At 41.2% G+C, this 12,267-nt stretch overlaps 1 protein-coding gene across 1 annotated transcript; it reads left to right on the plus strand.

Annotated features, from left to right (window-relative positions):
- The first annotated feature begins 11,382 nt into the window (after window positions 1-11,382).
- On the plus strand, window positions 11,383-11,968 carry CUNH11orf98 (chromosome unknown C11orf98 homolog). The gene has a single exon (XM_041639079.1). It carries the CDS (start codon window positions 11,383-11,385, stop codon window positions 11,749-11,751), a length of 369 nt encoding a protein of 122 aa, XP_041495013.1. The 3' UTR covers window positions 11,752-11,968.
- The last annotated feature ends 299 nt before the right edge of the window (window positions 11,969-12,267 follow it).

Genomic DNA, 12,267 nt, shown 5'->3' on the forward strand with positions numbered 1-12,267 from the left:
CTGCCGTCCTCAGAGTGACTGGATGTCTGTGGTAACAAAGGGAACTTTCACTCTTCATTTTCTAAATTCATGATGTTTCGCTGTCTACTAAAGGACTCTGGAGAAATTAACATGGGGTGAGGGGATGCTTTAAGCAACCAAGTAACCTACATTCCTTTTCAGGCTGGCTCTCCAAACCAGAAGGGTGAACTATCTTTTCTCCATATGTAAGAGATGGTCAGAAAAAAATATATGTGGAGAAGGAAGTGAGTTCCTTTTATTCTTCTATCCTGTTGAGACAATAATTGTGTAAAATGTCTGGAGTAAGTTAAAAGGCCCAAAGACAGCCTTTAATTCACACCCTACAATGGGTTAAGAGTCCAGTCAGCTGCCTCTGTTTCTATCAGTCACTTTCCCTGCAACAATTGAGCTTAGTTATTTTAAATGGTAAAGTATTTAAATTCTCCTTACTGGCCTCACAAACCAACACCACAGCTTACCAGTTCCCACTGCCCTCCAGCTATTTTTCAGACTGCTTTGCAAAAGCCGGGGTGAAGTGGGGATGGGGATGAGATGTAGAGGAAAGTAGACAGAGTCCCTGAAGGAGCCAAATCTCCCCCCAACACACCATTCCATGTAGATGCACAATTAGACTTTCCTCCCCAATTGTGAAGTGCCCAATCTTTCATCTTCTTAGCTTAATAAGAATGAACTCTTTCTACTTTCTACTGTTTGCTCCATAATTACACATTCCTTCCTTTAAAATAGAACTCACTGAGACCCTCCTCAAAACTGAGCCTACATATTTTTTAAGCTATCGACTTTATTTAAAGGAAAAAAAAAGAATGTTCAAGATTTTAAGAAGGAAGCAGCTAGGAGTCTAAGGGAGGAGAGTAATCGTGTTCCTTATACCAGGGTGAGATCTGTTTACGAAAACCATCTGGAGAACTCACACAGGGTCATAGGAATCTTCTTTTTCACAGACTACATGTCTGTGTTAGTGAAGATTGTTTTCATGCTGTGTAGCCTGGCTTTTAATGTGTATTTTTCATGGGCCCGAGATTGTTGCAAATGATAGGGTCTTCATCACACAGTAACTGTGATACGGACTGTCAAAAAGGAACAGAAGACTTGAGTAGGGGAGCTCATCATGGACCGGACACCCTGACTGCTCTGCCAGCACATGTCAGGCAATGGGCGCTGCCTGCCTCTTATCTTCATCCTGCCTGGGTAGTGCTTGCCTTAAAAATCACAACAGTTACATTTGAAAATGGCATTCAGAAAGAGAGAGAGCTGAAGCTACCCGTAAACAGGGGAAAAAGCAGATCGCCTCGGTGTTCAGTGAGTTTGAAGTGATGCTTGTCATCATTGCTTTTTGATAGCTCGCATTCTGCCAGGTTTTCATTTTACCTTAGCCAATGCCCGGAACAGAAAATACAACGAGTAGGTAAAAAAATAATCTGTGAGCCATAATAAATGGATTTCTGCCAATGACAGGTCATGATACTGGGGAAAAAAAATCTGTGATGACCCTCTTTCCTCTACACTCATTTATCTCTTCCTAGTGTCCACTGATAGATTCTTGCTATATGATTTATTGCAGAAAAACACCACCTAGAAATGGGCTTTTGATAAAATTGTTCAAGGATTCCTGAACAATAAATCCTAATCTTAACATGCAATGCTGCAGAATGTTTCACCTTTCTTATGCTATAAATAAAATATGCCAAGTGCAATGATAAATCCATACATTCAAGCACTATGTACATAGTTTAGGAAATAAAGTCATAGTGCGTATGCCTGCTGTTAATAGCAACTCTAAGTCTGGGAATATTGATGGCAGGGTTTGTGTATTTACCATCCAAATATTTAGCACTCTGTGTGCTTATGAAATTTCTTGGTTTTTCATGCCTGGGAAGGCTGGTTCTGCAAAGCGCCTGTGTGGGTTAAACATATTCAGTTTCTGATGACTTGAATCAAGGGGTGATTCCTGAACACAGACAGCTTGTTTTGGGAGACAGTTGAAAATCTGAGTTCATTCAGAGACCTTGGTTTATAATTAATCATCTACCAGAGGGAGTGATGAGAGTCTCAGCCATCTTATTGTGACCCCACTAGTGACGTCATAGTATTTAGGCTTCTTCTCATAATCTCAAAGACAGGTATTGGTGCTCCGATTGGTAGAGCTAAGGGAGCCTCTATTTGACACTGTCTGCTCCTTTCTGTGTAAGACTTAAAAATTTAATTACTGAGTTCTGTAAGCCTGTAAACCAGTGCATGCATCTAGTCAAAAGCTCTTACTCCAGATTTTAATCTAGCCCAGAGTTTCTCCATCTTTTTTTAAAGATTTATTTATTTACTTATTGATTTATTATGTATACATCTGCAGGCCAGAAGAGGGCACCAGATTTTATTACAGATGATTGTGAGCCATCATGTGGTTGCTGGGAATTGAACTCAGGACCTCTGGAAGAAGAGCCAGTGCTCTTAATTGCTGAGCCAGCCTGAGTTTCTCCATCTTGATACTACCAACATTCAGGGCTGAAGAATGCTTTTGCAGGGTGCAGATCTCTGGCATTAAACACAAGGGTTAATAGCCTGCTCCCTGCATTTCCACTTGAGCTAACTAAAATGTCTTTTTTTTTTTTTTAGTTATAAACTGATTGGCCCATTAGCTCAGGCTTCTTATTAACTGTTATAACTTACATTAGCCGATTATTCATGTCTATTTTAGTCACATGGTTCGGCACCTTACTCAGAGAAGCAGTCACATCTTGCTTGTCGACTAGGACTTCCTTTTTCCCAGAATTCTCCTGTTCTCATTGACTCGCCTCTATTTCCTGTCTGGTTGTCTTACCTATACTGATTGGTCTGGCTACTGGCCAATCAGCATTTATTTAAAATATAATTGACAGAATACAGACCATTGTCCCACATCACTTCCCCCTCCTTTAAAAAAAAACAACAAGAATTCTTTTGTTTAACTTTTCTCCTGACTATTAGCCATAACAACATGTAACTAACATTCTAAACATAGTCCATTTTTGGGGAATGTGGGTGTGGTTTTCTAGGCTACTTCTTGCTGGTTGGGGGCACTGATAATCTTATGAGGACCTAAAGAAAATTTACAATTATGATGAAGTCCTGACTGGAGTATCCTGTAAGGCTTGATCATCTCAGGCAGCTGTCTTGAATATGTTCTGGATGTACAACTCAGACATCAGGGCCATCCGTTCCTACTGGAGATTTCTCAGGTGGTCTTTCTTGTTCAAACCTGATTTTTCTTAACTAGGAATGAATCCATAGCCGATCATTTTCTGTGGAAACAAAAGCAAAACCTCTTCTCCAAAGTAACATATTCTTTGACTTCAATTTTGAAGTCAAGGTATTTTCAAAATACCTATCTTGGATTAATTCGGCAGCATTTATAAACAAATACCTTTTAGCAGCTGTTGTTCTTTCTTCAGCATTCAAACAATTAAAACAGAACATAATAACATACAATATACAGACTCTTTATGTATTTTTCATCTTTATATGGCTTTATTTTAACCTCTATTTCTTTTATTTTTAATTTTTAGGTTTTTGAGACAAGGTATATGCTTGGCTATCCTGGAATTCACTCTGTAGACAAGGTTGTCCTTGAACCCACAGAGATCTGCCTGCTTCTGCCTCCCAAGTGCTGGGATTAAAGGTATGTGCCACCACACCTAACTACTCTCTTTTTTATTTTGAGAACGTTAACCTTTTTTCTTTTCTCTCCAAAGCCTACACACTGTAAACCATTTAGAGGTGTACTTTGTCTTTGAATCTATTTTTATTGTATATTTCTCTTTTTCTAACCATGTGAGTCTTAAATTTGCTAAGTAAAATGGAGAGGATTAAAGCTATGGTTTTAATGGCTGGATCCACCCCATTCCTTAGCTTTCTGAAATTCCAGCCTCATGACAAAGGTAAAGGCTGTAGCATGTTTATTTCCACCACTCTATGGCGTTTCAAGGTCCCTACCAGTAAGCAAGCTGCAGCAGTGTGCTCACAAACCAAATTCAAATGCTCTGGAGCTGGACCTCCTGCCTGAAAGAGTTTGCCCTAGCAGGATGGCCCAGAAAGCTGGCATTTTAAAATGGCATGTCCTTTTTCTGCTATAGCTGAAAACCAAAAAGCATGTGGTCAGTTTTTCATCAACACTATTTAAGCGTTTCATGGCAGGACCTCTTAAAAGAGCTGCAAGGTTTTACAGCTAAAGCTGAGTCAGGAAGCCTCTCTTAAATAAGAACACTTTATGTGAATGCAGTTGTCCACATGGGCACCATTTATTGTCTGAAGTTTTCTGTACTGCCTGGTTCCCAGAGTCATTAGGTCCCAAAGAAGTCACACAGTAGTCTACATTAGTTATAAACTGATTGGCCCATTAGCTCAGGCTTCTTATTAACTCTTATAACTTACATTAGCCCATTATTCACATCTGTTTTAGCCAAGTGGCTCTGTACCTTATTTGATGAGGCAGTCACATCTTGCTTCTTCTGTGGCTGGGTCACGACTCTAACTAAAATGTTTTAAAATGTCTCCTGCAAGGCAAAACCATCCCTGCTTGAAGATAGAGTAGGCAGAGTTTGGGAGAACATGCCTGTTACCCCAGCACTGGAGAGGGCAACGCTGTGGAGGATCTTTAGTTTTAGGCCACTTTAGGCTACAAAACAAAAACCTGCTTCAAACCCGCTTCAGAAAGACAACATAACAAAACCACAACAATGACACCAACAAAGCCAAAAAGGCAAGCAAGCAGAAGTTGTAGATCATTAGAAGGGCTTGTGCTTATCATTTCTGAGGCCTTAGGTTCAGTTCCCAGCATTCCCTTGACATTGAAGGAAACTAGAGTACTTTCATTATCAGAGAAATCAAAAAAGGCAAATAATGAGCTAAAAAACAAAAGACCCCAAGTTTGGATAACTGAACGCTGGATTTGAAGAGGGCTGAATTTGTAGAATGATGTCCCTACTTGTCACTCACAGAACAAAGGGAAAGACCCATAAAATGGTGGCTTGCCTGGAAGGTAAGAAATATTGTGGTAAAGATCACACTTGTGTAGTCATTTACATTGAACCTGGCATAATTATGATATGGATACAGAAATCGTGTCTTCTTGAAAAGGGCATTCACCCTGGAAAGAAACAAATGGAAATGAGAAAGAACATAAGGCAACTTTTTTTTCTCTCCAACAAATTGAAAGTAGAGAAATCCATTATATCATGAGGAGTTTCTTTGTGTCCTCAGATATTTATTGAAGGTCAAAGACAGAGATGCCTAATGGGTTATGATTATGTGAAATGAAGTGAGAAGCAATGTTGTATAACACGAGCTCTTTCTCAGTGACAGTGTATTATGCTCACTAAAATGCTTTGCCGTTGGTTTCCACCAGTATCCATGCCTCAAAGCAGGAAAATAATATGTTATTCCATAAATACATAGAGATTGGGGGTGTGACTTGCTCAGAGCCAGGGCTCTTGTCTCAAGACCTAGGAAAATTCCCCACTGTATTTCATCTGACATGAATAACCGTTTACTTAAAAATATCATATTGCTTCTTTCATATCACTTTTTCCTTCTCAGTTCTTGAAAACAGATATATTTTAGTGATAAAAATTTTATGAGGATTTACATCAGAGCTCCCATATTTTCTAGCTTAAAATATCTTTATGATAACAGAGGGGGGTTAAAACCTTTGATATGAAAATAATTCGGTGTTATTAATCAATAACAGTCTGGAAAGGAACTTGTATTTTATCTGCCACACTTACATCTACATAGACTTTGAAAATGAATAGAAGAGTTGTGAGGAGATAGCCCAGTGGGTTAAGTCAGTTGTCAGAACCTACCAAAGAGTTCTGGGGAGACAGCCCAGTGGGTAAAGTCAGTTGTCAGAACCTACCAAAGAGTTCTGGGGAGACAGCCCAGTGGGTAAAGTCAGTTGTCAGAACCTACCAAAGAGTTCTGGGGAGATAGCCCAGTGTGTAAAGTCAGTTGTCAGAACCTACCAAAGAGTTCTGGGGAGACAGCCCAGTGGGTAAAGTCAGTTGTCAGAACCTACCAAAGAGTTCTGGGGAGATATTCCAGTGTATAATGTCAATTGTCAGAACCCACCGAAGAGTTCTGCGGAGATAGCCCAGTGGGTAAAGTCAATTGTCAGAACCTACCAAAGAGTTCCGGGGAGATAGCCCAGTGGGTAAAGTCAATTGTCAGAACCTACCAAAAACATCCCAGTGTGGTAGCTCACATGATTACTCCCAATTCTGGGAATTCAGAGGCAGCCATCCCTGGAGCTTGCTGTCTAGTCAGTCTGGCCTAAGTAAGCAACCTTATGGCCAGAGAAAGCAACACTCTTGAAAACAAGTTGGGTAGTTTTCCTGAGGATTAACACTGAAGTCTCCACGTGTTCACATATGCACAGATATCTGCACACATGTGAGACAGCACATGCATAAATATGTACACACTCAAATAAATAAATAAATAGAAACAGAACAAATGTGGACATACTGTTTATATAAGAAGAGTTTATTGGCTGGAGATACTTTACAAACATTCTACTTGATCCACACATTGGGAACATAGGGTTTTCTTGAAGGGGGTTTCCTATGTTAACATATTTAACACTCGTTATTCTATGGCATATGTTTCCAGTTTCTGTTCCTAGATCTTGGGATCCCTTTCCTGTGTCCCAGTCCCTCACAGCTAGCAGATTGTTTCTCTGTCAGAGGACTGCCCTTACAGCTGGTGTAGCTGGGAATCACAGTTTCCTAAAAATTTATGTCTAGTAAGGCTGGACCAGTGTGGAAAACTGATATTCTCTTGGTACTGCCCTGATCCCCCGTGGTAACAACTTGGGGTAAATCTCACTGACTTCGGTTCTACCCCACTCCTCTATAGAGTTGAGTTTAGCTCGCTTGAATGATAGTAACTCACACTTCACCTGGTGTGGTTTTCTTCCCTTCTGTGCCTCAACCCCAAGCCCCATTCCTGGAGACACTGCTTAGAAACTCCTTTCATAAGAAGGTCAACTTGGAGTCTGTGGCTAGATGATGCTGCCTAAAGCAGATGTCATGTAGACAATTGCATTTTTAGTTATTCATTCAACAATGTTCCTCAAGTGCCCCTAGAATTCTAGGCTCTAGGAATATTGTGATGAGAAGAATTCCTGCCCTTGAAAGCACATGGTGTAAGGGACTCACTTGTTCACTATTCCGACTTAAGGTTCAATACAGAGCCCACCAAAATGTGTGCATATCTTATGTTTGTGCATATCATATATTAATGCATGCAGATACACAGAATCATATCTAGCATCTAATTTTGGCCTGCAGATTTCTGACTTCCCTCTTAGCATCTTCCTACTCAGTAAGTCTCCATTTTAGTCAGCATTCTATTGCTGTGGAGAGACAGCATGACCATGACAACTCTTATAAAAGAAAGCTAGAATGGGGCCTGCTTTGAGCTTCAGAAGTTTAATTCGTTATCATCATGGTGGGAAGCATGGCAGCAGCATGCAGGCAGTAATGGTGAGGGAGAAGCAGTTAAACATTCCACATCTGAGTCTGTAGTCGGCAAGAAGAGAGAAAGCCACTGAGCTTGACTTGGGCATCTGCACCTCAAAGTCAACCTCTAGTGACACATATCGTACTCCAACAAGACCACACTCCTAATTCCTGTCAAGTAGCGCCACTCCTTAGTGACCAACCATTCAAATAGAAGAGCCTATGAGGACCACTCCTATGGAAACCCCCAGACTCCCTCGGTCATCCTGGCTTTTCTTTACTCCCTCGTTCATGTCGAGTTCTACCTAACCACATTCTCATGAGTTTTTATCTGCCCATGAAAGTGTCTCCCTGCAAATACTCCATTAGCTGATCCTTGTAGTTTTGTGCTCAGCACTTGCTCAGCCTCTCCCCACACCTTCCTGGCCTCCTCACACAGCCCTTTTCTATTTTCTTCATAAACACTACCTCTTGTCCCCCCCCCCCCCCCTTTTTTACTTGCTTGTCTTTTGCCTGTGTCTCTTTAAAATGTTTGTTCTATGTGAATAGTACCTTGGGAAGTCATAAATGTCAATTCCATCTAGCATGTAAAATGTACTTGGATCACAGGAGACACTTGAATATTGGTAGAATGCCAAGGAAAATGAGCACATGTCAACGCTCAGATTCAGATGTGGGCACTATGAAGAAGGTAGAACATTGTCATGGAAAACAGTGCAGAGAGATCCAGAAGGTTGCTAGTGGTGATCTCTTGAAGAAAGCAGCGTTATTAGGCTGTCACTGACGCTTTTAGGAAGAACAACTACATAGCACCACAGGAGAAGGGGCTGGGAGAAAGGCATACTATTGGAGCTTGCTAAGAACGGAGACGCTAAAAATCACATCCTGTAGGATAGGATTAGCAATCTAGTCTGTGTGCTGAGTCTGGCTTGACACTGGGAAGCACTCGGGCTCACCTTTATGGTGGGGACTTTGGGGTGCTACTATTGCTCAGTGTCTTGAGAACATGTCACCTTATATATGTGAACCTGGGAAAAATCAAAATTTTAAAAACTGGGTGTGATATCTTCCATCTGTAATCCTAGCACTCGGGAGGTGGAGACAAGATCAGAAGTTCTGAGTTACCTTTGGTTATATGGCACCTCTGATGTAGCCTAGGCAATAAAAGATTCTGTCTCAAACAACCCAACAGTTTTTGAAAATTTCGAACTGCAGTTTGGGAGCTAGAGAGAAGGAGCAGAGGTTGAGAGTACACACTGTTCTCTAAGCGGCATGAGTTCCATTCCCAGCATCTAGGTTGGGTGATTCACAGCCACCTGCAACTCCAACCCCAGGGAGACCCTAAATCTCCTCGTTCTTTGAACTCCTGCATTCATGTGCACACGCCCATCCCTCAGCACACACATATACATATTTAAAAATAATAAAAAATAATAAATACTTTTTAAAAAGTATATTTTCCACTGGCTTTGTACCATTGCAAGTGGAAAAAGGGTAAGAAGACCGGGATGACCTGCATTTGCAACAGACATGGGGTGCTACCGAATCTTTGGTATCAGAGAAAGATAGAAGCTTTTACACATACCCACAGTGTTTTGGTACCTTTCCTTTTCCAGATAGAAAATATGTCTCTTGCTTTTAAATGTGAACTCTGAGATTCCTTAGCCAGGAGATGAATTAGGCAAAATGAATAAGCCCATTTGAATTTCTGGACTCAGATTTGAAGAAAATGTTAACTTCTATTAGATCTCTCAAACCCTAGACTCTGTAGTGTAAGGAAGACTAGTAGAAAAGTCTTAGACATAGAAAGTCCCAGAATGTCTGCCACCCTACTCCCCCAAAGAGGTATCTCCATATGCTCCAGGGAGGAGTTCTCCTCACCCAAAAGGTAGGTTTGTGAGCAAAGCAGCTCATTTACGCTATAGTCAGCCACTAGCTCTCAGGACGCTTCGTTATGTAGCAATTCATAAGCAGAGGAACTTTCATGTCATTTCCTGTATAGACTACCATGTCCCTTATTTTCATGGACTATAGAACTGCTTCCTTGAAGCCTACCAGTCTCCCTGCTTCCTGCTGTATCTTCAAACTGATCACCCAACTTCCTCGGTTCAATCTATAACTAAGCGCCCAGCATAAACCACAGTAGACAGTATAGAGGAGTAATCTATAACTAAGCGCCCAGTGTAGACCTCAGTATACAGTGTAGAGGACTAATCTATAACTAAGTGCCTAGTGTAGACCACAGTAGACAGTGTAGAGGACTAATCTATAACTAAGCGCCCAGTGTAGACCACAGTATACAGTGTAGAGGAGTATAAAGTGCAAAGGAGTCTGTGTCATAGTACTAGCTGCTTTCTACATTGGTATTTGAGTACATTTGGCTTAAAAGCAAATGCTCATAATCCTAGGAATTCTGTCAACACTGAGGAACAGATATTTTTTCAAAATTATTTTCCTGTTACTAAATTTTAATTAGGAGACTTAGCAATTTTTACCCTCATTTTCTGAAATCTCAAAGACTGGTTACATGATTACTGCAGAATCATCATATGATGATGAAGTTAGTACTTCATAAATACCAAATTATTATCCTATTTATAAATTAGTCATTTTCTTTAAACATGTACTATTCATGCTCATTTTATTTTAATACATAAAATTCTATAATTATAAACAATATTTGATGTAAAAATTAGAAAATAAACATCTGAACTTAAGAAAAGACATCAGAAAATATTGAAAATTAAAGAGTCACATATATTTTCTCCTTGGGGGGGTCTGGTCTGGTTCTCTGAAAATAAGCAGAAATTGTTTTAAACGGCCAGGACAATTCTTTGATGTTATGCAAATGCTCACTTTTTGAAGAAAGTTCCCTGTCTGCCTGCATATGGAAGAGTCAAGGAGGGTTTTCCCAGTTTTTTCATTTTTATAGGCCACAATATTGGGGTAAACTTCAGAGAAAAAGAATGCTTCCCACTAACTTTCCAGCTCTCACTGAGTAAGGCTGAGGTCATTTATGGTGACATGAATGTTCTTCACTTGCCACACGACTGAGCTGGTTTCTGAGAGGAAGCTAGAAATCTGCACAGTGGTAAGCGAAGAAAATGAGTTTAATCACCTAACAAGCTTGCTGCTTTAGGATCCTGGTGGCCAGAACTAAATGTGTCATTGAAGAAGAGATCAGAAGAGACACTGGATGTCTGTGCATGTCTAACAAATCAAAATAAACCACTTCCAAGAAAGTGGGGGAGAGTAAAGTGCTGGGGTAAGGGGGCTTGAGGGGCAAAGGAAGTTCTCTGCTTGCAAGATGGGGCAGTTGGTAAGATGGCAAACGAAGGAAGTAGCTTGTTTGGGGGTAGCAAGTCCTGGAGCGGCAAAGCATTTAGCAATAGGTAGTTCTGGCTCAGTGAAAGCATCCAGTCCTCGTGTCCTGCAAATAACCTCATCCTCCATTAAAGCACACGTCTAGGTAGGGGAAATGCAAATGCCATGTTTCATGGTTCACCCAAGGTGATATCACAGAAGTACAAGGTGATATCACAGAAGATTCTGAAACAGTAGTTTACACCATTAAAGCTAGTGTTTGTGTGCGTGCATTTTGTTAATTCTACTAATAAAGAAAATAACAACCACTCAAAGATCGGTGTGTTCTGATCACTAGATTTTGTGACTATGTTTACAGAGCGAAGAGGACATTGTAGACTTGGGGAGACAAATGTTTCTGTGAGATGTGACTATCATGGGTTATCTGAGAAGGTTCAAGATGACACGACCCTTATGAGGAAAAGAAAAAGAAGTTGGCAGAAGAGTTGGAAAAGATAGTACAAAGGGGCGGAAGTGCGGCTCCACGCTTGTGCCTCAGAGTGCCGCTATGGGACCTCCCGGAGGAAAGATCAATCGTCCCCGCACGGAGCTGAAGAAGTTATTCAAGCGCCGGAGGGTGCTGAGCAGGGATCGGCGACGGAAGCGCCAGGTGGTCGGGGCTGTGATAGACGCGGGACTGACCACAAGGCACCACCTCAAGAAGCGGGCATCCAGTGCATGCGCCAACATCACGCTGTCCGGGAAGAAGCGCAGGAAACTCCTGCAGCAAATCCGCCTTGCTCAGAAAGAAAAAGCAGCCATGGAAGTGGAAAACCCCTCCAAGTCATCCAGGACTAGTGAGCCACAGCCCAAAAGACAAAAGAAGATGAAAGTTCCCCAGGATGTAGATATGGAGGATCTGGGAGATGAGAGCTAAGCCCCTACCTCTGCTATGAGAAGATTCTCAACAGCAGCCAGAGGATTTGGAGGACTTTGGAGAAAATACTACCATATTTCACTCTCCCAGACACCCTTGAGTGGCCCACTGACCTTCCCTGGAGTTACATATTGGGAGGGAAGAAGATGCAGAAAAAGACTGGAGAGGTCCCGCTCTAGCAACCAACTCCTTTTGTAATAAAGCCCTGGAGGTTTAAAAAAAAAAAAAAAAGATAGTACAAAGGGCATAAGAAGCTCAACACTGTTACACTAGCGGTTAAGATAGCAGCCAGAGCCCGAGTCTCTAAACACAGACTTCTAGAAGTGAGGGAGGCCAGGATGGATTCTACACTTGATATTCTGGAGGCAGTGGGGCCATGGTGACCCTTTGCTTTGGCTCTAAGAACCTATTTTGCATTCTGGATTCTAAAACTTTAACCTCATAAATGTGTCTTATTTTAAGTTGGGGCTCTTTAAAGTTTTCTTTTTGTTGTTGTTGCTGTTCTTGTTTTATTTT

Source organism: Microtus oregoni, unplaced genomic scaffold, assembly GCF_018167655.1.
Source record: "Microtus oregoni isolate MIOR12 unplaced genomic scaffold, Mior012 000056F_ref0000123, whole genome shotgun sequence".
Taxonomy (NCBI): domain Eukaryota; kingdom Metazoa; phylum Chordata; class Mammalia; order Rodentia; family Cricetidae; genus Microtus; species Microtus oregoni.

Excerpts from the sequence above, each read along its gene's own strand:
- CUNH11orf98 (XM_041639079.1), top strand. The coding sequence starts at position 11,383 with ATGGGACCTCCCGGAGGAAAGATCAATCGTCCCCGCACGGAGCTGAAG.